The sequence below is a fragment of the Apodemus sylvaticus genome, chromosome 21 (assembly GCF_947179515.1).
Source record: "Apodemus sylvaticus chromosome 21, mApoSyl1.1, whole genome shotgun sequence".
Taxonomy (NCBI): Eukaryota; Metazoa; Chordata; class Mammalia; order Rodentia; family Muridae; genus Apodemus; species Apodemus sylvaticus.
In genome coordinates, this window is record NC_067492.1 from 38042807 (window position 1) to 38066236 (window position 23430).

The 23430-nt window shown below is 43.0% G+C and overlaps 1 protein-coding gene across 1 annotated transcript; it reads left to right on the plus strand.

Moving 5' to 3' along the window:
• Window positions 1-1114: 1114 nt before the first annotated feature.
• Window positions 1115-12992, plus strand: LOC127671576 (uncharacterized). Its single transcript, XM_052166428.1, has 5 exons — window positions 1115-1153; window positions 1245-1546; window positions 6278-6341; window positions 11234-11357; window positions 12581-12992. The coding sequence occupies exons 1-5, from the start codon at window positions 1115-1117 to the stop codon at window positions 12838-12840; spliced, it is 789 nt and encodes a 262-aa protein (XP_052022388.1). The 3' UTR covers window positions 12841-12992.
• The last annotated feature ends 10438 nt before the right edge of the window (window positions 12993-23430 follow it).

Consider the following 23430-nt stretch of genomic DNA (forward strand, 5'->3'; position numbering starts at 1 on the left):
GAGAGTCGACGGATGCCGGCGCTCAGGGCACAGCGAGGCCGAGATGACCGCCTTTCTGCGCCAGGCGCTGCAGTAGGTGGGCAAGAGCCAGGCCCAAGCTGGAGGGCCCTTGCTGGGCCTTCCTTCCACCAGCCTCTGCCAGACGGCCAGAGGAGGCGAGAGAGGAGACTCTGGGGTCTCTGTCTGGGGGTGTGGCTTTTCTCTGGAGCGAGGAAGGCAGTGGGCAAGAAGTGCCCGACAGAGAAGCTGTTCTACCCAAGTAGATCCCCCCAGACGCCCCCGGCCTCCTTGCTATCCCAAGTAGCGTCGCCTGCTTCTTATGGCTAACTAGGGGCAGCTCGCCCCATCAGGTCTGTGGGTCCTCGTCAGGGTGTGGGATCTCGGTCCCTTTTGTTCCACTAAGTCGCCTTCCCCCTCGCTCGCCCCTGCCCCAGTTCCACTGCAAACACTGGGCAGAACAGTGTCCAACCCAACCGCTGTTTGTTCAGCGAGGCGCTGGCCTGGCAAACACACACCAAAGAGTCACAGGCAGAGTTCTCGGAACCACCCCCGAAACCCCCCACGGCCACACAGTGAGAAAGCAAAACAGACCCTCGCCCCTGATCTCCACCTCCCGCCGCAAATTACAGACGCACTGAAGCTATGGGACAGACAGGGGCGCTGGTGAACCAGGACCGCCGGCGGCAGAGTGCACACATAAAGCATTTTGTGGCCTTTCACAACCCAGCCACGCGCAGGCCGGAGCGTAACTCTACACAAAGTTTCCTGTAATGATTCTCACTGGCCCGCTAGCAGTTTGCTTAGCTAGGGCCGTGGTACACACTAACCCCACTCGGACCGCACAGGGACCCGCACCGCAGCGCGCCTTCACGCACGCGCGCAGACTGCCCCTCACTTAGCACTCTGGATACAGGTTCCGCCCCCAAGGGGTTGGACCCCCGCGGACTACATTCTCCAAGAACCTCTAGGCTCACCCCGCCCTTCCCCTACGCAGCTTCGCCTCTGATTGGGCGTTGGCCTCCACTAGCCCCACCTCTGGATGACGTAGTCCGCTTCCCTCGGAGTTTCAGTGCCGAAGGGGCGTGGCTGGGAGGGTCTTTGGCTGCGTATTGTCATGGAGACCAGAAGCGGTCGGCCGCTGAAGCGGGCGGCTGTGGGCTAGACTGAGCGGCACGCGGAACCGGAGCCACGGGGAGCGTGCGGCGGCCTGGGGCTGCCTCTCGGGCTGACCATTCCGGTTTCAGGGTAGGCCGGGGTTCTACAGGGAGCGTCCCCGCCCCGACGCGCGGGTCCCCGCCTCCCGCGGCCGCACCGCCCCTCGGCTCCGCCCGCTCAGCCGGGCTAACGGTCGGCGCGACCTGCCACGAGGGAGCGTCCGCGACCCGCGCAGAGCCGCGCACCAAGCCGATGGCGTGGACGCAGCTCGGCCCCGCGGTCTGCGTGCAGGCAGGCGCGCGTGGGCGTGTCTCCTTGGCCCACGAGTGTCCCCGGCTTCAGTGTCTCGGCTCTGGTCCAGGACGAAGACTTCTGAAAGCGAGCCAAGGAGGTTTGTGTCACCGAGAGCCCAAGTCTGTCACGCAGACATCCTCATTACATAATCCTGCCACTTGGGCAACTTGGCTGTCTCTGTCTCCCCCTCCCCATCTTGTTCCCCACTCTATATTTTTCTCCTCTCTTCTTTTTGGTGTGAAGGACTAGAAAGAATCCTGCAAGATATTGAAACATTTAGCATTTATGGTTTTGTTTCCGTGGTTGTCACCTCTGCTCTATATCAAATTTAAGGCTCATTTCTTAAGGATGTCTCTATTTTCTGCTTTATTTGCACACTGATGGCTCTGCTGCTCTGCTGGCCTCGGCCGCCTGCTTCTGATACAGAATCGTGTTAATAAGTGAGGAAAGGCTAAAGCTGGTCATTAGCAGGCAGACGGAATTCAGATAGTATCTGGCGTTTTTTCTCACTGTTTACAAGAAAGCTTTTATATTTTTGCTTGGTAAACACATTCTTGCTGGCAAACACAAGGTTTTAACTTTTTATCTTGATACTAGGGGAGAATCGACCCCCCACCACACACACACACACACATTTTTCCTTTCTGTTCAATTTGGGAAATTGTTCACTTATTAGCTGTAGTTCTGGGGCTCTTGTCGCTGAAGCTCTTTTATACACCAGCAGAGGTAGGACCTCTATTCCCCCATGCCAAGTAACCAAGACTTTTATTTCCCCTTACTACTGCATTTGTATATTTCTAAACATGTCGAACTAGGGATAGGTTACTCTGATTGTTTTTAATATAGGCTTGTTAAGCTGCATTTTAAAAACTTGCCAAGGGTTTATTGGTTTGTCGTGTCTGCACGGATCCAGTTATGCCTAGCTCTTAAAACATAGAGCTTTAAAATAAGACCCACGATTGTGTTGCCAGGATCTGGCATGGACTCGCTCTTCAAGTTCTGGACAAGTAGGGCTGTCATTGTTTCTATCAAGTGCAAAGGAGGTGACGCCTGTTTATTTAGTGTAATAGCTGTTTACAGTTAAAACTTTAAAGACTTACAAAAGTAGATCTGCTGGATTTTAAAGATCTCATCGTTCTTGTGGCAGAGACACAACACCAGCATCGGGAGAGGCAACAGATTGCTTCTGTCCTGTCGCTTTGCTGTTTTCGAGTGTACTTAAAGGATTATGATTGATAAGGCTGTCTTGCTGGAGAATGTTGACACAGGTGTGCATCGTTATCTTAATTAAGATCCAGAGAAAATGTTGTCTATAAATGGCGACACAAGAAGAGGGCATAATTTTGTACAGTTTTGCTTTTGGAGACTTTAATTGCTCTTGAAGCCTGTCTTTGAGCTTCCAGATTTTGTGAGCAGTTTGGCAACAGAAGTTTTAGAGAGGAATGATGGTTTAATGTTAAGTGTTCTGGCATGTTCTGATACTACTTGTGGCTTTTTGGCAATACTCTGTGTCGGCTTTCTTTGTGCTCTGTCTTTGTGGAATAATGGCTCTCAATTTCTAAAGAAAAGCATAAAATAGAGGGCTGTATTGTTAGGCAGACAGTCATTAATGGTCAGAATCAATCTGTTGAGGAAGACGTGTCTAGTGTGCAAGAAACAGAGAAATACTGAAAAGGTAAATAGATGAGAAATGTATCCCTCAGAAGGTCTGAGGAAGGGAACAGTCTTCCCCAGAGCCTTTGGTGATGCAAAATAATTCTCTTTTCATATTATCAACTGCATAGCTACAGTGTTTATGGAATGCTGCCTTTTTGTTTGTAGAAATGAGGAAAACTTTCACTCCTTCCAGAATACTGTATTGTAGATTTTAACTGGTAGGCAAACGATGATACTGTATTTAGTACCCAGGCTATAACCTGGGCACTCATTAAAATAATATCACCGTCCTCCACTTGGTTGGTGTGAAAACAACAACAAAGGGGGACGCTGGTGGCCACTTACCCTTGGCTTGCCCTGCACTTCGGACCGTTTAACATAAGTGCTACATTAAAATTTTCCCTCCTCTCTGTAGCTCGACATTTCCTGGAAGCTGGCTGTCAATCAGCATTTGTGTAAGATGTGTCCGTGCTTTCCTTTACCATTAAACCCCAGGGTAGAAAGAGGAAATGAAAGTGGAGGGACCCTGGGCATCTGATGGGAAAGGCCAGGTGGAGAGTCACGGCTGATTCTGGACTTCAAGGATAATTAGCTGGTTAGAATTACACGGGGAGCTAAAATCAAAGGAAGACTTACTTAGCCTTGCCTGCTGAAACTGAAACAAGAGCGTTCATTTTGAGATAATTGCTTTATTTATTCCCCCTACCTCCCCCCATCAAAATGTTTTCTCTGGCAGCTACAGTCCCCATCTTTTATGTTATTGTGCAAGGGTTATTTTTAAATTAGATATATTGTGTTTAAAGAGATAGACTATTAATACAAATGAATTCTTCCATTTTAATTAATAGTACAATTATGAATGTTTGTATGTTCTGTATATCTTAAGAAAAATGATAATGTTCTTTAAGTTGATGAACTGGAAATGAATGAAATGCTGTAATCCTTTGTGAATTGACTGTGTTGTTTAAAGTAGATTATGAGCACAGTGTCATAATTGGAATAATGTTTTAATTCTGAATAGCTTCACCTGCTTTGAGAGGTAGTATGTCTGTCATTATTTATTTCTCTTCAGTTTCTACACTGCATTAGCTTCTGGTTTTAGCATCGTTTTGGTGGAGAATAGTTTTTCTGAACAGAACAGTGGCTGACACATCTCTATGAACATGTAAAATCTAGTGGTGATTTTTTTCCTTGTTCAATAATGAGTAGTTTGCTTCCCCAGCTCTCCTCTGAAGTGCAATACTGACGACTTATTTCTGTATAAATTGGCTGTTTCATAGCTCTAGTATATCTCCGCAACAATTTAGCTTGCAAATCAACTTAGATGATTCAAAATTGAAACCCAGTATATGGTAATACAGTTTGGGTGTAAGTCTTTATTAGTGAGGATGCACTTAACATTTGTTCAAGAGGGAGAATATCATTTTCTCCTGCAGCTGTCATTTGCGTAATCCATTTTTCTAGCCTTTTCTCTGGCTAATGATATTCCGTACCTTGATACAGCTCCTATTTGTTTATTTACCGTAATATGGAGTGATACCTTGAAGAAAATTACATTAGACATTCATACCTAATATCCCCAAAGTATTGCTAGTATTCTAGGTTCTCTTATACAGAATCATTTCGATTTCCTGTACAGGTGATAACTACAACGTTTCTATAACATATTTAGGTATTTCAGCTAAGTTTACTTCCAAACTCTGGGGTTGTTTCCCATATGGACTGAGATTTTTTTCTTGCACTTCCCAGGACTTATCTGAATGTTCTGGGTGCACCTGTGTGTGAAGCTTCCGAACAGTACCAAGGCAGCTTTCCCACAGTGCAGATCAGGAAGAGGGGTGAGGCATGGGCAGGGGGCAGTGCCACCTGAGGGAGGGCTTTGATTATGCTATTAGTGCACTAAATAGGAATTCAGTAAATTTAAAAATTGTCAATTTGTGAATAACTGAATAATTTATCATTTGTCTTGGGATTGCATTGAATAATTTATTTGAATGATATCATTGGATAGTGAGATTTATAAACCGGGTTTTACAATTAAAATCAAGACCAAGTTTGTGATATTTAATAGAAATTAAATTGCTGTTTAAAGGAAATAATAGTTTAAAACAAATCACATTTTGAAATTATTTTTTATGATCTAGTTCTTTTAAGAATAACTTTAGCACCAACCATAAGTATCAAGCTCTTAATGATTGAAAGTATACAGGTATATGCGAAGCTTGTCATTGTTATTCAAATTAGGACTTTTGGGTACTGGTGATTGAGAAAGAATTACTTTGCAGAATATTTGTGCTTTCTAAGGGATAGAGCAACGACCCTTAGTGAATTGCAACATTTATTAGCAATAAAGTTGGTAGCTGATCCACCCACCCATCCCAAATAACAAGCTAATTTTACTGAAGGCAGCCTAGTTAGTCTAGCCTTTGCCAGAACAAATTCTTTTCTGTAAATTGTTGTTATAGGCATTCGTGTGGTCTAGGCTGTAGTGTGAAATGCTATTTGTTTGTAAATAATAGACTTGTGTTCCTGGTACTGATTAGAACTCTGGGCTGAAGCATCTTAGCAAGCTAGAAGCACAACACACGTAAGGAAAATGTTAGGCAGGCAGAAATCAGGCACCTCATTGTTTACCAAAGCTCAGGGTCTGATTTGCTTTTAAATCATGATAGAGTTGTTGAATTTAAGCATAAGAGGACTGAAGTTTGGTTTTCTTTTTTTCTCCTAAGGATAATTATTGGGATTATACATAGATACAGATATATATGCATATAGATATACACACACATATATTATAAATAAGAAATATCTAAACATTCGGGTTTGTCAAGTTTCACCTCTATTGTGAGCTGGATTTACAATTAAGATTCAGATTTTATTAAAGGTATTCAAATGCTTCTGACTCTTCCTCTTATATGAAGTAGATGTGGGGTGGGGGCACTGTTGAACATATCAAGAGCTATCATTTCTGTAGTAATAGGTTATGGCTGATGAAATGAGAAGGTTGTATTAAATGTTCTCTAGTGGAAATAGCCAAGGAGTATGCCTTTTAAGAAATGCATCATCCAGGAATAAAATCAATTGAGGTATCAGTAATTAAGTTGTAATTCCATGAAGGAAGGAAGTGGTGAGAGCGAGAGATGAAGCTAACTGTGGCCGTTTTCTCTTTAAGAATCACAGTTCGTCATGGAGCCCCTGACTGCCTGGTGGAAGGCTGTGAGTCAGAAGACAGCCAGGTAATATTATCTCTTGTCAAGAGCACTTTCCTCTGTAATCCTGAACCTTATCATACATGAGAACTCTGTCCAGTAGATGAGTTTCTTTAATTTTGAGCCATGGGAACCATCCTGGGGTTTTTTTTGGTTTTTGGTTTTTGGTTTTTTGTTTTGTTTTTTGTTTTTTGTTTTTGTTTTTTTTTTTTTTTTCCTGCTCACTCTGTGAGCCTGCTTCTCCCAGAGCCACGGGCTGTGTTTAGAGAGCTGAGAAATAGCATTTCGGCCTACTCAGCGCCCTTAAAATAGCTTCTTTCTGCGAATTAGATCTGTGATGGCGTCCTGCACGGCTCGAGCAGATGCCATTTCAGTTTCAGACTGACATGCACCCAGCCTGCTCTCCCCTGTCCTCACTCACCTCCTCTTCCTTTGTTGCATTAACCTAGGGATGGATTCTCCAGGCTGGCTGACCACCAGCAGCCCCACCCCGCCCCGCCCAGGGCTTGGCCCTGGGATACAGAGACCCCAGCAACAGCCTGCCTGGGGCAAGCTGGCCATGGTTTCTTTGCCTGGTTTCAGCCTGAGCTCTGTTGGCCCTGCCAGGCCCATCTTCTCCCTTCCCACCGTACTAGGTTAGCTACTGTGTTCTCTGCAGCTGTTGCTGGGGCTCACACAGAAGAAAAGGCTCTGCTATATTCTGGATGGCATCTCTGATAATTTACCCATGTGCATTTTTGTCTTGAAACCTACTTCTGGCATTGAAATCTAAGATTCCTGAAAAACACCATTGTGCTCCTTCAGGAGCGTCTTCAGGAGAGGCCTGTCTTCTGGCCGTGTGCTACCATGTTGACCAAGAAAGTTCAGTTATAAATCAGTCCATTTACAAGATCAATTACTTTGTCTGGGAATGTTGACACAGACCTCAATAGTTTAATAATATTTATATCTGTTTGCTTTTCTTTTTAAGAAAAGCAACATTTTCCCTGTCATTACAAATTTTTACCCCCTGACCTATATCTAGTAAGGAACATTAATAAAACAGAAAAGGGCTTCATGGTGTCTAATTATATAATTAGGAAAATGGTAAGAATGTGGTAGCTCAAATTGATTTCTTCTGTTAAAGGTACAAGAGCACATTTATAATCACAAACCTTCAGAAAAGACGGTGGGTAGTCTGTAAGTCCAGTGATGTTGGAGGGAGTCCTGGAACAGAGGGAGGAATATTAGTTTTAAATTCTTTTCTCCATGTCTATTCACAGGGTGTCAGCAGCTGGGAAACCATTACAATGTAGTCAGAAAATGCCCATAGCAGAGCACTTATCTGGAAGGCAGTTTACATTGGCACAAGGAATCAGTATTGTGACCATGACCAACCTCACACCTGGCATGGTCGGGTTATTACTCCTGCTTTTAATACAGTATTTGACAGTGCAGCTTGTGTCTAGATACAGAGTGTTTTACAGCTGACAAGGTCTTACTGGACATTTAGAACATTACAACATTACAAAGTTGACTATGTTTATTAATAGAACAAAAATGTATAATTCAACATTTGGGTATCTGAGACCTTTCAGCTTATCTTTTTTCAGATCATACGAGTATGATCTTGATTTGTATGACACTATTTTTTGTCATTGTTGTAGGGATAGAATTTTAAAATATTCTGGAACCCACGTGTCTTGTTAATTCCAAATTTTATTCTCTGTAATTTTTTTAAATAAAAGGCACAAGTGTTTTAGAGTACACTTGGAGTCGTAGGCTAACTCCCTACCCATCAGGACATGGAAAAGCAGCCTTGATTAATTTCAAGCTATGAAAGGGGCAAGTAAAACTGTTCACAGCGGAAATTTACTAATGCACCAACCATTTAAATTAAATGTTTGTTAACATAATACTGATGGCATTTTCTCCTCCCCCACCTTGTGGTTTTGTCCAACTGGATGTTACAGTGGCAGTTGCACTGACTGTTAAGTCTTTAAATGATGAGACCATTATGTGAAGTGATTTTGAAATGAGAGACTCCAGCCAAGAATTACATCTGCTCCCATCTCCTTCAAATCATACTTGATGGCAGTACAGATTATGATTGATTTGTTTGTGACAGATTGCAGGAAACAGTCATTGATTTTTCAATATTTTACCTTAAAATTATTTACAGTTGTAACCATAGGGAGGTATTTCCATGGGCTGTCAGCCTCTGAAAGACTAAGATAATATTCCCTGCTCTCTGACAAGACAAATTACCTGTAATGAGTGCAGTAGCTGAAGGGTATACTTTTATTTTAAAATATGTCAATAACCCCAGTGACTAAACGAATATTGATTTAGCATAATGAAGCTTGAGTAATGTGAAAATGAGCTTTTTCAAGGGGCATGGTAAAGACTTTCTTTTTAGCTGCTTGTAAGAAGCTTTTCATTCCTCACAGCTAGCTAGGGAAATGCAGTTTTTATAAGCACCCCACCAGGAATGATGGGGTCACTTGTGAGGTCTGGAGTCTCAATGCTGGGCCCTTGGTTTTAAGGGTCTCCTCATGTCTTATTTTGAGTGTTCATTTTAGTCATAGATTTACTAGGTTTGTGTGATGTTATCTTGAACTGGCCTAATATTTTTACAGTTTCTACATTAAAACGAAGATACACACAACGCCATCGATAGATGATACTGGGTTCTATTGAGACGTGTCACGTGGCTGTTGTTAATGTGCAGTGTTTTATGTATGTCAGGGCCACCTCTGCCTTGACACCAGATCCCTTTCTCTGCAAGTGAAGATTAATCCCGAGTACTGGGTTTTAGACATCACTGCAGATTTTCATCGGATTTTGTTCCCTTCTTTCATGTAATCCTCGACTTTTTATGGACTAAGATCTCAATACATAAAGTCTTTTGAACAAGAAATAGACTTGGGTATTTATACATGGAGTGTATAAAGATTCTGGTCCGACTTGTATCCCATGTCTCACTGGTAAGGAGAAAGCGTGGTGAGTCAGGCTAGTGACGTTTACCAGGAAAAGACATATTCAAAAACAATAACACAATGATATTTCATGGGAACCTAACTCGATTTATGACAACTGAGTCATAAAATCAATATGTAAAATCCTTTTAGAAATTAAAAACCGAGTTGATTTAAGGGAAGTCTGCCGACTGTGCTTGCCCCCTGATGACATGACCCTGGAAATGTGGGGAAAAAACCTGAAAATGCAACTAATATCTAAATGGTGAAAACAAGGAGCTTGAGAACAGAGAACCATTGTTTCACTGTTCCCTAAGAACTGCGGAAGGTGTGGCATGGGTGGCCTGTCTCTTCTCTTTGTTGTATTCTGCATGAAGTGGGTTTGCCAAAGGGTGTCGATACGTAGCCCTGCCTCTAAGGGTTCACCTCCACACCATCACCTCCTCACCACAGGGAATTTAAAATAAAGAAATGGGAGGAAAGTGCCACCAGAACCAGTAGCCTAGAATCTTCAGCCAGTTACATTGCACTGATAGTTTTTAAGTAAGTCTAATAACCACAGAATTATATCTTTTAAGGGAAAACAAATACAGTTCTCCTTCCATAGATTTTTAAGTAAAGTATCTTTCATCAGAGCAATCTGTGTTAAGCAAAACCATCTGTGTTTTTGTTTAGTTTATCTGGGGTAAGCATCAGTGGTGCCTAGCATCCCTTCTCTTCATTTGTAGCTCTTCATTTTACAGTACATGTAGAATCATGTAGCCTTAATTTAAGTAGTTAAAGTCAAGGCTTTTTGGAGAAAATTCTTCCCTTGAATATTAGACTTATCTCTATCTCTTTTCATTCCTTAAAAAAAAAAAAAAACCCTGTCTCAGTTCTCCTTTAGTGAAAAACTATTTGCAGAAAACAGTTTAGTTTTAAAATTATTCATGTGATTACATAGAACTAGTTGAAAGTTATAAATGAAGAAAGACCGCTACCTTCAAAAATTTTATTTGTTATCTATTAAGACAGTTTACTCTGACATGGTTCATACCAATCTACTTGATTTTTTTCCATAATTCACTTTACTGTGTTTCACCTGACCTTCCATGATAATTGAATATAGGAACAAATTATAGCATATATAGAGCATATAATTCTATTTTCCATATGACCTTCACCACTTGTGGAACTATACCACCCCTTCTAGGGGAGGTTCAGTCCCTTATTCAGCCTGTAGCCTTGGTGTTTGCAAAGGCTGCATTGCATTCACCCTGCATATTTTTGTTACTGAAACATCTTAAGGAAGCAGTTAGAGGGAACACTTCACCCCATGACCAAGTTATTAAAATGCTTTCACAGGTAGCGTGTTCCCTTGGTGTCCACACTTCATTAGTAATGTGTCTTCTCTCACACATGAAGCAACATGGCCAAGTGAAGTTGCATCCAGTAATGTACAAGATATTAAGGACTGACAATGATCATGACAAATAATTACTATTTTTAGACTCAGCTACAGTTCCCAGGTTTCCTGAGATCTGTTTCTGTCTAGATGCAAAGGACACGGAGGTCATGGGCACTTGCTCAGGTGATGCTGGTCTGGAGGTAGCTGTCTATGAATTACAGTATTCTCCCAGTGCCAGTCCACAGTTACCACAAACATGAGGTGCTTCTATGTCGCTAGCTTTATTGAAAATGCTTAATATTACAATGCAGTTAAATATTTGCTGCTTTAATCAAAGAATAGTAAAGTGAAATAAATTTTATGTGTTAATTCTTTTTTCTAAAATAAAATGTCTTTATTTGATTGAATATTGATGATTAAAAAGAATTCTAAAAATTCTTTTGCTTTCATGATTCCTGTAGTAATCAGATACCATTAGGTAGGCCTAAATTCACTTTCTAACCTGTCTCTATTATAGTTATAGGAGAAAAAAATGACAGGCATCCACATATTCTCTTTGATTCTCTATATTACAGCCTCCCAATAGAAGATTTCTTCCTGAACAAATCTATCAGTGCAGGTCAGATTCTGGAAGAAAATCACCTCCTCTCCTGGCAGAGCCTTCACCGTGTGGGGGAACATCAGATTTGTGTAAAGAAGGTTGGTATCCCTTCTCCCTTTGAGTAGCTATAATGTATTTCCTTGCCAGCTGGGAATTGTCATCATAGGAGTCTTTGTAGCATCCATTAAAAAGGGAAGGATTAGTCTGCAGAGGGTGCCTCTAATGTGGTGGCAGGAACTGGAAGGTGTGTCTATCTAGAGATGCTCATAGACGAGGAACCAGTGCAGAAATTGCTTTGGGTTTTGTCTCCCTGGCCCAGTTTGTACTTCATCCACCTCCATAGTTGTTACAAAGACTCCAAACCCTGGGGTCATTTCTGAAGCTTAGATTTCAGTATAGCAAAGCAAAACCAGTAACTAGAATGTTTCCCTTCTTGGGTTTTTTGTTCTTTCCCTCCCTTCCTCCCTCTTATTTTCTCCCTCCCCTTCCCTCTCCCCTCTCCCTCCTCCCCTCTTCTCTGTCTCCCTCTCTCCGTGTATATGTGGGTTGTTTTTGCTATTGTTTTTGTTTTGCTTTTCTGTATAGTCCTGGCTGTTCTGGAACTTTCTATGTAGAATAGTCTGGCCTCAAACCTAGACATCTGCCTGCCTTTGGCTCTTAAGTGCTAGAATTAAAGTCTGTGTCACCATACCTGGGCCCTCTTCTTAATTTTCTTTAATTAAACTTCACATTTTGAAATAATTATACATTCAAAGAAAGTTGTACAAAATAATAGAAATGTCCTTGAACCCTTTCCACAGTTTTTCCCAGAAGTTATATTTATTTTGCTGTGTATTTAATGTCACAGCCTAGATATTGATGTTGAAAAATCTAAATAGGAACATTTCCATCACCACAAAGACCTCATCTCGCCCCTTTGTGGCCATGCCTCTGCCTCCTTCTCCCCCTCCCCACAGCCCCACATCTACAGTTTAACCCCTTATGGTTGTGACTTCATAGTTATTTCTGGGCTTTGACTGTGATAGATAAAGCTGTTGTACCCAGTCATGTTTCAGTTTTTATGTGAATATAAGTTTATTTTCCTGGGATAAAATAGCTATTAGTGAAATTGTGGACTACACTATAATTCTCTAGGTGATTATTTTTCAAGGAGATTATCTAAATTTTCATGGAGTTCTTATATCAACTGCATTGGTTAATGATTTGAAAACATAGAGGCTATCATAAATTATTTGTAGTTAAATAGAAAAACACATTGTTTCAGAATCTCAGTTTTGCTCATTCATCCTTAATGCTTTTTAGATTTCCTATCTCTTTTCAGGTATGCACACTGTTGAGAAGGTGCTGTGCAGGCCACGGGTCACCCAGGAAAATTTGGGGCAGTTTTCTAGGTTCAACAAAGACTGGTCATCAAAGTTGCACCGTGACATCTGGACACCTAGATCCCGCTTCAGCCATTCCACCTCAGCTCAGAATTCGCCACTTGGTGTCAGGTTGGTGGGGCTGCAGGGCCTGCTCTTTAAATTCAACTATGCACTTAGAGAAAGAGAGAACCAAAGGAGTAAAAGTAATCCTTTTTAGGCACACAGTCCCCGAGAAATGTAGCTACTTTACATAATGCTTAATGGAAGAAAAAGCTCCAATTCCTACCCAGCCCTTGTGGGAATTATTCTGAGTTATATTTTACTTACTGAGACATGATAATGTCTTGCAAAGCCATATATTTTGGGAAGACTCGTGGAAAGGAATTTCAAGGAGTAATTGATATTCTCATTTCTTTACATAAAATACAATTCTTTACAAAATGCATCATGATGTGACAAGACAGTTCATTTTGGTTTGTTTTGTGAGACAGGGTTTGTGTGTGTGTGAGTGTGTGTGTGTGTGTGTGTGTATGTGTGTGTGTGTGATCCTGGCTGTCCTGTAACTCGCTCTGAAGACCAGGCACCTCAGTACTCTCCATCGCCTGGGCATAGGTGTCTGACTTTGACCGCCCTCCTCTGTCTCCTCCAGGAGCCACTTCTCCCTCAGTCCTCATTGCAACTCAAGGCATCTCTCCTGCCCAGTTAACCCACGCATGATGTCACTGTTTGAACAGTGTCATCTATCATCTTAGACCAGCCGTGTCATCCTCACTTCCTCCTCAGTGTTCTTCCTTCTTTAAAATCCGTAAATCCAAGTTGTTTTGTTCATTCAACCTAAGCATGTCTCTATGTTCTTAATAGTCTCTGTAATATTTATTTACTTCTTTGTTTGTTAGTTTTGCAGGCGTGATCTCACTGTGTGCTGGCTGTCCTGGAACTCATAGAGTACCACCTACCTCTGTCTCCTAAGGGTTGTGATTCTTGCCCAAGCTGTTACAGTTTCTGTTTGTTTGTTTGTTTGTTTTTTCTTTTTTCCATGTGATTCAGTTTGGGCAGTTTGTATCTCCTTTCTCCGAGAGTCTTTTCCTCAGTCTGGTACATACAATGAAAACATGTTTCTCTTGGATCTCTGGGATCTGTGTTTTGTTCCTTTTTGAGTTTTTCTTTCTGCTTACATTTCTCATCTGTCCTCATACACCCTCTTCTTTATCCACTAGAGTTGTTTGTCTGCTCAGTGTCTTAGCTGACCTGTGTTGCTATAACAGGGTGACAGGATGAGTAATTAGAAGGAAGGGGATTTATTTCCATAGTTCTGAAGGCTGGTGAAGGCCTTTCTGTGTGTCCTCGAACGACAGGGGGTGAGAAGAGGAACCCTCTCCTTCAAGCTCTTTTTATAGCACCATTAATCCACTCACGACATCATCTCATTCAGATCCACCTCCAAATGCTCTTATGTTGAGGACTGAGTTTCCAACACAAGAGCTTTGGAGGTGACAGGATCTCTTAGGCCATGGCAGTTCCCCTTGTCTTAAAGGTCTGCCTTGTTGTCTGCATTTGGTCCCAGCTCACGCTGCTCAAAGTATGCATTTGCTCCTTACTGGGCCTTGTAATTTCCTTGTGGTGGCTGGGGCAAGGAGCTGGGTAAGAGGACCTGCAGCCTTCAGGGATGCGCTGTGGAGAGGAGGAGAAGCACGCTCAGTGTAGTGGGCCTGGGTGGCCAGAGCTGGATGCTGGGGGAGCCCAGAGGAGCCTGACTGTGGCTCAGCTGGGTTCTCACAGGTGGAACCTTGCAGGTTAGACTAGGTTGAGAAATTCTTCTACTGGGTGGATCTTGTTAGTAAGAACAGAATGAAATAGACTGTTCTGGCATATCTCACGGTGCTTATTTTCCCTTCCTCTGCCAGAAACTCAAGGAAGATTATTCTGCAGTATTGGCTCTGGAGAGACACCCCAAAAGCATAAAGCTCCGGTTGCTGGGTGCTCACACTTCTTCCCAGCCACAGTTGACTGCAAGCTTCCACCATGGCCAGTCCCAGGCTGGGCCTGTCTCCTCCCAGCTCTTGTCCCACAGGGCTCCTGTGACAATAGCCATTCTCCGATCTGTCTGGCTCTCTCCAACTTTGGAGGTAGCATCTTTCTCTGGGACCTCAGACTCAAGAGAAGTCATTGAGTTTTCAAATTGGTTGACTTCTCAGGAGCACCTCCAAGTTCTTTATATGTAAGGCTCAAAACTACAAAGCTTCTTTAGAAAATATATTAATTTGTCACAAAAGACAAAAAGCAGAAATAAAGCAGTTAGAGATGCATAATTGGGCATTATTCCCTACCCCAGTTTATGATTCTATGAGGTGTGAAAATCTCTCCACAGTTTCTGAAGTTTGAATTTGAAATGTTTCCCAAAGGTCTCTTATAAAAGCTGGGCCCTCAAGATGGTACTCTTGGGAGATCACAGAACCTGTGAAGATTACGGCCTTAAGCAAGCTTGTAGGTAATCAGTGGTGTGACCTCAAAGGATATTTTGGGATTCTCATCTCTTCTTCTGCTTACAGTGTCAGAAGTGTGACTCCATTGTGCCCTCCTGCTATGAACATGTGGTCTTGTTATAGACCCAAGGCAGTGAGCCAACTGATCAGGGCTTAACCTCCAAAATTATGAGCACAAATAAGCATTTCCTCCTCATAGTTCCTTTCTCTTGGGTCTTGTTACAGTGGCAGGAGTCTTAACAGCAAGTTCAAACTTCAGAGCAAAGCAGTGGACTCTAGCAATATTTCCATTCTGAAGACAGGATCATGAGAGCAGGAGAAAGACAAGTAAATGAAGATTTGATGGCAGAGAACTCATCCTTACAGTTGCCTCAAAGGTACAAGGGAAGGCAAAGCTCTCTGGATGCCTGGGGAAGGAGAGTCGGGGTCTTCAGAACGGCCTGGTTTTGAGAGCACAGGGACCCTATATTCCTGTCACCTATGCCAAGGATCTTCAGGCCAGCCACTCCCTTGTCCCATTAAATCCAACCAAAGCAACACACTATTACCCAGTAGCCTTCAGAGTCGGTGTGTAGTATACTTCAGACCCTTGTTTTCAGGGGTTTTATGTTTTAATCTCTAGATGTCTCCCAAGGAAGCTGACAATACCCTGATAGCTCTCCTCTGCTCAAGGACAGCTTATTAAGCATCTACTGTGGGGAACATGACACTGAACCAAAACAGTGCAGAATGTTAACTGAGCACACGGATGCATGGGCTGGGTTTGCTTTCCCAGACCTCTTCTCACCTGAAGTGTAGTGTGTACAAGGTTACATTCAGCTTTTTTTTTTTGAAATTCCATTGTAAATACATTTATCCTCCTTTTCAAAGAGGGCTAGCTTATGAGTTTATGCTAAGGCTATGTATATGCACAGTTATGCCTGAGCTATCGAATATTGACTTCATTACTGGCCTGTTTGATTTGTCATTTTATGGCATATGTATTTTCAGCAGAAAATGCTTACACTGAGCTATATTTATTTAAACCACAGTATATTAACTATAAAACTATCTAAGTGTGCCCAAACTACTGTGATCTGCAGCCCTCAGGGAAAGGGGTTTTCAGGATAGCCCGTCTTAAGCGTTAGCAGTGGCTGATGATGTTGGAAATCTCGCTAAGGGACCTCTGAGATTATGAGCAGAATCTCACCCAGTGTCGACACTAACCCAGGGTTCCCAGTACAGGCTGGACTGCTTGGAGGACTTGGTGTCCATTTATTTTAGTTCTTTCTGACATTCCTTGAACTGATTCTGCGCCCTCCATTGCTTCGAGCAGTAGTTCTCCTGGTCCTGCTGTAGGTTCCCTATGCCCTAAACTTTGTAGATTTGTAATAGAACTGGCCTCTAATGTGAAGTGGTCCCTTGCAAGCACCACCTTAAGGACCAGCATGCAGTTCTGTGAGTTTTGTTTTGTTTTTACCACTCAAGTGACAGGATGGGGTCATGCTCTGACTACTCCTTTCTTGTCTTTGGTGTCCCCTATTTCCCTCCAGGACCCATTCTAGTCAGAGGACGGAGTCTGGGATTTAAGGATTAAACACCCTCAAGAATAGAAAAGGCAAGCTCGGAGCAGGCCACATCTACAGGTTGGCTTAAGCTGCCTTTATGGTGACAGCATCTGTCTTCTCAGCCCTCCTTCTCTGTCAGTCTTTGTGGAGCTGCGTACAGAGCAAAGCACCTGTGCATGCTAGGCAAGTGCTACCTGGGAGAGCAGCCTCAGATCTCTTCCTTCACTTCCCAGTCCCAAACAGACCTTCTTTGGGCTTGTCCTCTTGGGGACTAAAGCTAAAGCTTTAATTCTTAGAAAGCTCCTGAAAGACCCACAGTGACTCTAATTCTTCTCTCTGCTGTGTGTTGTTAGGTGCAGTATACACTCCGTCCATGACACCAGCACTGTGGGTGTGCCAGCAGGTGACCCTTAGGCTGGAAACCTCAGGACTCATAGTCCCTTTTCACATGCTCTGGAGTCTTCAGTGACTTGTGTCCTCAAGTCTTCAGAGCATTCAGGAATGAAGCTGTTCATTTCTCTGAACTGAGGGACTGGAGAAGCCGGAGCCTCAGGAGATTGGCCCCACATCATACCACAGTTAGTTCCTTCAGGTGGACCTAGAGCCTCTGTTTCCAAGGCCTTGGGGTTTGCTTTCTATTCCAAAGTAAGAGTGTAGGCTGAATAGCAGGTAAGACCTAGTTACGGCTGTGTGGGTAGGGGCTACCAAAGCCTCTGCTCGTGGTCTGCTATGCAGGGTCACACTGAGGGGGAGGAAGGAGAGGAAACATGATCCAAGGAGCATGTGATCCCGAGGGCAGATGTGGCTGGACAGTGAAGAGGACACTTGTGGGATCTAGTGACTGACTCTAACTGGCTGGTCAGGCAAGTAATCAGGTTAGTACCAAATACTCTGCTCTAGTGAGGACGGTAGATGCAGTGCTTTTATTTGTTTAGTTGGTTTGGGCCATATATTTGTTTATGTGTTATTATTTGGAGAGAGCATCTCCTGGTGTAGCCCAGGCTGGCCTTTGTTTTGAGAACCTGCTACCTTCATTTTCCAAGTGCTGGGTCATGGGTGGACACCCTCACACCAGCCTTACCATGCTATTAGTTAATAAAATTATTGGTTTTCAAAGAGAGGAACGTGAGCATTTGGGAATGAAGTCCAGTCCATTTATTTCTTTTCCTTGATGCTGGAGATTGAACCTAGGGTTTATACATAGTAGGCAGATAATCATTAAGCTCCTGGTATAGTTCTCAATTCAAAAACAGTACTGGGTCACTTATAGTAAAAGTGAAAATTCTCTTTTCAGTTTAAAAATATAGTTTTGAGAGTCTGTAAAACAGAAGTGCCTTTGGCAAGTAATTACTTGTACATGTGGATTTGATTGTGTGTGTGTGTGTGTGTGTGTGTGTGTTCTAGAGTGCGTGTATGTGTGTGTGCATGCCATGGGCAGAATGTGGAACAGTTCTCAGGACTCAGTTCTCTCCTCCCACCATGTGGGCCCCAGGAATTGAGCCCAGGTCATTTGGCTTGGCCGCAAGAGCCTTTATCCACTGGACCATCTCAGCAGGCCCTTGTTTACAGAGTCAGGGGTTTATCATGTTAAGAATATTTAATGATATCCAACAGCGAATAAAGAATTGTTAATGACAGAATATATCAAACCAGTGGTCTATTAAGATGTTATATTTTGTATGGATTAATACTTCAATAAACCTCCAAAAACTTGTATTTTTCTTTTCTCTATGGCCATGTGTATTTTCCAGTGATCTTGACATTAGTTCTTGAGAAGTCAACTCAACCTCACAATTGTAAAAGTCCTCATTATCCAGTTTAGTCTAAGAGAGATCAGCAATTTAGGCTGATCTATTTATATTAACTGGCTGGTACTTCCATGCTAATCCTGTAATTAAGATTCATTTCTCAAAGATGTTACTATAATCTTAGAAATATTAAAGATTTAAACCCTAAAGATTGGTATGGAAATGATTAAATTTTCTCTATTATTTCTTCTCTCTCTCCCAGAGTGATTAATTTCACTTTCAGTGCCTTCCTTCCCGAGTGGAGTGCTTCTGTAGAGCCTCCTAATTCAGTGAAACCTGTTTAGGGGGTCATCCCTGCTAGACAGACAGCTGCGAGAGGGCATCCGCTTCCCAGCATGGATTTCAGATTATGGCCAATCAAGAGCCGGGGCTATGGAACACCTGTCGGCGGGCGACACTGGCTATGAGGAGACTAGCTCTTTAATCGAATTTCATTGTACTTCAGAAAAAGGTTTATTTTCAATGTGGCGTCTGCTTTTATGATTCATCCCTCTCAGCTGAGACATCAATTGGGGGCTTATTTATGGTGTTGTTCTAGAGTGAAACCAGAAGCTGCAAGGCCGTGCTTCAAAAGGCAGCCTTTCCCAGACGGCCAGTTTGCCGCTTTCTCTTGTGGGAAAAAAAAATAGAAAAGAAATCTAAAACTTTAGTTTTGAAGTTCTGTGTGTGAATATAATTAGTGATAGGGATTCTGTTGAACCCACTTTCAGAATGTTGAAGCCAGGAGAGTTCGTGTTCGTGGTGAAGTCTGGGGAACTTTCCTTGCGGAAATCCGTTCCGCTTAGCTGTGAGGAGCGCAACCATCATTGATACTGATGGGTTCCGAAAGGCCGTGCTCGGCTTTCAACTTGGCCCTAATTGGAGGACCCGCTAAGCCCATAATACCAGGTACTTTCTCACAGCTGCAGCCCGTGGAGTGTAACTATCAGAAGACAAACTTCACTGTGCAAACTGTAATTTAATGGTATAACTGTGTGCAGCCCAGAATATCAGTTAATTTTCAAAACATTTTATTCTACAGCAATTAGCTCAGGTCCTGGAGGGCAAAATGACAAGAGGTTACTCGTTCACTATGTATTTAATTAATTGAAAAATGCTCCAATTGCCTTTACAGTTGTTATTAGAGAGTAGAATCAGTGTTGCCAGCGCTCAACCATAATTGGAACCCCAGGGAATTAAATATTTAGCATTAGTAATGTAACAGCACTTAGGACACAAATTTCTATTTTCGTAATGAAAGCTATACACTGTGAGTGCGGCTGCTGAAAGGACAGCTGTGACAGGCAAGGCGGCCTGGGACGTTTCAATAAGACACCTCATCGGACAGCAAGTCTCACCACGCTACGCGCGCGTTCGTAAGAGACCCGCAAGTTTAATTCCCACGAGGAACTCACAGCCCAAGTCTTTAGCGTCCTAATTGCATGCAGGATGAATGGTTGGGCAAATGTCTTGCTGTAAATGGCTGAAATTCATCCTCCTTTCTAAATCACCACATATAAGTTCGTGCCTTTGTCAATTTAAAAATACTGGACTGTCAGAGACTAAGGACTTGTTTGTTTTTCATTTAATTATATTTTAAGCACATATGCTTTCAGTGCTACAATGAGAAAAGTTGGATATTGGACTCTAATGAGCTGCAGTGCTAGACACTGGAGACCCTGAGGGATTCACTCCGTAAATTAGCTGGATAAAAAGTACTTGGTTAGGATATAGTTGATGGCTGAGCTGTTCGTAGAACCAGTTAGAGCACTGTCTCACACTCTGTTTCATTCTAAACAGACCCTGTAGAGACTTTAACAGCTGCCTGTTAAAGCTGTCAAAATGTATTATATTACTCCACTAATAAATAGTATTAAAGGGTATTTGACTTCACCTCTCGTTTTCCGAGGGGATCAGGATGATAAACACAACTGGCTTAGGCTGGCCTTATTTTAATTTGTTTACGTCAGCTAAGTAATATTGAAGGGCCATGTTTTAAATTTGCAAGCATTACCTTCCTGGTGAGCCAGAACTTCCAAAATATGATCTACAGTGGAAACAAGGAATGAGACACTTATTGTAGAATGTCAGACATAGAAAGATGTCTGGTTTTGACATTCCTAGGCCACATTTCAGAGAACTTGAACGCCCAAACGTGAGCTGACACTTGGGAGGGGCAGTTCCTTTGCCTTCATCATTCCCAGGAAAATAAAAGTCACAAGAAATAATGTCACAACTTTCCTCCAATTTTCTGTCATTCCTGTGTCTGTTCTTGACTATTCTAGCTGATCGTGATTTTATATCAATTTTTAAGCATTTTTTCAAAACACTACGTGTTTACTTTTTAAACTAAAAAAGATTTGATTTCATAAGCCTTCCTTAACACTCACCCAGTCCCGTTTCCCTGGTTGGTGGTCTCCCTTGACTACAAACTTTTTGGCTCTTTGTTTGTTTGTTTGTTTGTTTGTTGCAGGTGCATGGGACATGCATGTGTACGCCTATATCAGTATGACGGCCGCAGGTTGACAGTTGACATTAAATGTATCACTTCCCACTATATTTATTGAGGCAGGTCTCGTTGGTTGAATCCAAAGCTCAATGATCGTCTAGTGTACCTAGCCAGCTTGCTCTGGGCACATGTGGGTCTATGTTTATAGGTCATACTATAGAGTACATTTAACAAAGATAATCTTACAGAGTCCTGCTTTTTCTCCTGCATTGGTGCCCCAGATCACACACATAGGTTTTTTTTCATTGTTACACTTACTCATGGGGAGTCATGTGCCAAACTGTGTGTGAGTGCTCACTTGCACGCAAGTGTGCTTGCATATATGAGCCTGTAGATGTGTGTGCATGCCCACACTACACATGCTGGTCAGAAGAAAACATGCAGGAGTTGGTTCTCTTTGTTATGGAGATCAAAGGGCAACAAGCCTCTTCACCGGATGAGCCACCTCACTGCCTGTTGATTAGTAGTTTTGAACAGGGAGTTCATATTGTGCAAGTGCAAAATGTATTTATCTGTTGGCTGCCAATGTCATTCAAAGTACTTCCGTTTTGCCAGAGCAAATGATGCTGTGCTGACCATCGTTGTGAGTGTGAATGAGTGTGGGTGAGCACAGAGCTCTGTGGGTGTCTCCCAGAAGAGTGGGCCATCGTGGAGTTCACCACTGCTCTGCCGGATGTCATTCAGAATGCCCTTAGTAACTCACTGAGAGTTAAGATATATTATTAGCTCTGTTTTATGTAAGGAAACTGAGGCACAAAGGGATTACACTGCCCAGGGCCACCAGAGTGTGCTATTAGCTATTGTCTCTTGTGCCCACACAGATGGACACCCCCAGCACCTTCCTTGCATGTGGCTTGGGTTGTTGTTTCCCCGCACTGTCGCTGTCACCTTTCCTCTGAGAACTAAGCTGTGCATGTCTATTCTCGGTTTGTTGTGGTATCGTGGCCCTCTCAGGCTGCATGGAGATCTGATTGTGGCTGTCTTGTCTTCTTGTTTTTGGGGAGCTGGGGTTTGAACGTCCTGTGCTAGGCAAGCGCTCTCTCCCTGAGCTACAGCCCCACCGCCTTTGTTCTCTTTTGCAACAGAACCTCATGCAGTTGGGCAAGACTGAACTCACTCAGCCTCCCAGGAAGACTTGACCTGGACCCCCTCCTGCCTCAGCCTCCACACAGCTGGGATGACAGACCTTCAGTGTGGGTGTCCCTGATAAAGACACTCATTTTTTTCCCTCAGTCTCTCTCCAGTGTTTTCATTTTATGTTAATATTACATAGATTTGCTTTGTGGACTGGTATATAAGGAAGGCGTTTACTACCCAGGGATGTAAATACATTTTCCTATACAGCTTTCCATTCTATTAATTTCCTTCTTAGACTCAGGTGAGATATGCAGTGTATGTGGACTGGATAAAAGCCAAATCTTTGACTTGCAATGTCTTCTGAAGCTTCCTCTTGTGGGCTCTTCTCTTCCTCCTCTGCAGGCTGAATGTGCCCTCCGTGTTCAGCTCTAACACCATGGCCCCTCCCGTGTTCAGCTCATCTCTCCACAGCCAGTTCTTAGATATTCCATTTGTAAACGGCCTCACCTTATAACATTCTAAGGTTTTGTTACAAGAGTAAGTTAAGTCTCTTAATTAAAATGATGTCTGCCATGCACATCTAATTTTATCATCCTCATTCAGACATGGGGAGTGCATCCCAAGCTGGGACAGGAGAGTTCCAGATCAGCCTGACACCTCCCTCACAAGTGTGGGAACGGCCAGTCACAAGGGGAGCTAAGGTTGCGGCTGCACTGGGACTCAGCCAAGGCTGACTGTGACCCAGGGGATCCTAGAGTCATCACGAGCACTGTTAAATGTGGAAAAGGGAGGCGAGGGAGGCAGTTTGAGAAGGTTGCAGGCTGAGAAAGGCGGCAGAGCCCTCTGGCTTTGCACCTGAGAGGCAAGGCCTCAAGCCAAGGACTGCAGGAAGCCACGGCTAATGAAGAGGACAGGACTGACTGTAGGCCCTGTACAATCCTGGAGAAAGCGAAACTTGGCCCATACCCTGCTTCTCCCTGATCTGTAAGAATGAAGTGTGCCGGGCAGTGATTTGTTACCACAGCAATAGAAAACTAATACGAGCTAGACAGATGGTTCACACTGAGACAGGAGGATTGCCAGGAACATGAGTGAAACATATCAAAAACAAAACAAAATTTAAAAACATCTCAGAAAGCCAATGCTTAGAAGAAGGCTGCAGAGGTGAAGGCGAGACCCTTGTTCTTGCCTGTCGTCTCCGGATGCTTCAGGCTAACTCCTGTGAGCTTTCAACACCACCAATGCCCATGGGTCTGCTTGCTGCTTAGGAAAATCCCCTTTCCTATTTCAAAAGAAATTTTATTTCCTAACATTTACTTTTCTTAGACAAGCCTTAAAACCAACTTGCAAACAATATTTTAAAGTTGGCTGAGGGTTTGTTTGGGGGATGTAGTCAGTATATAG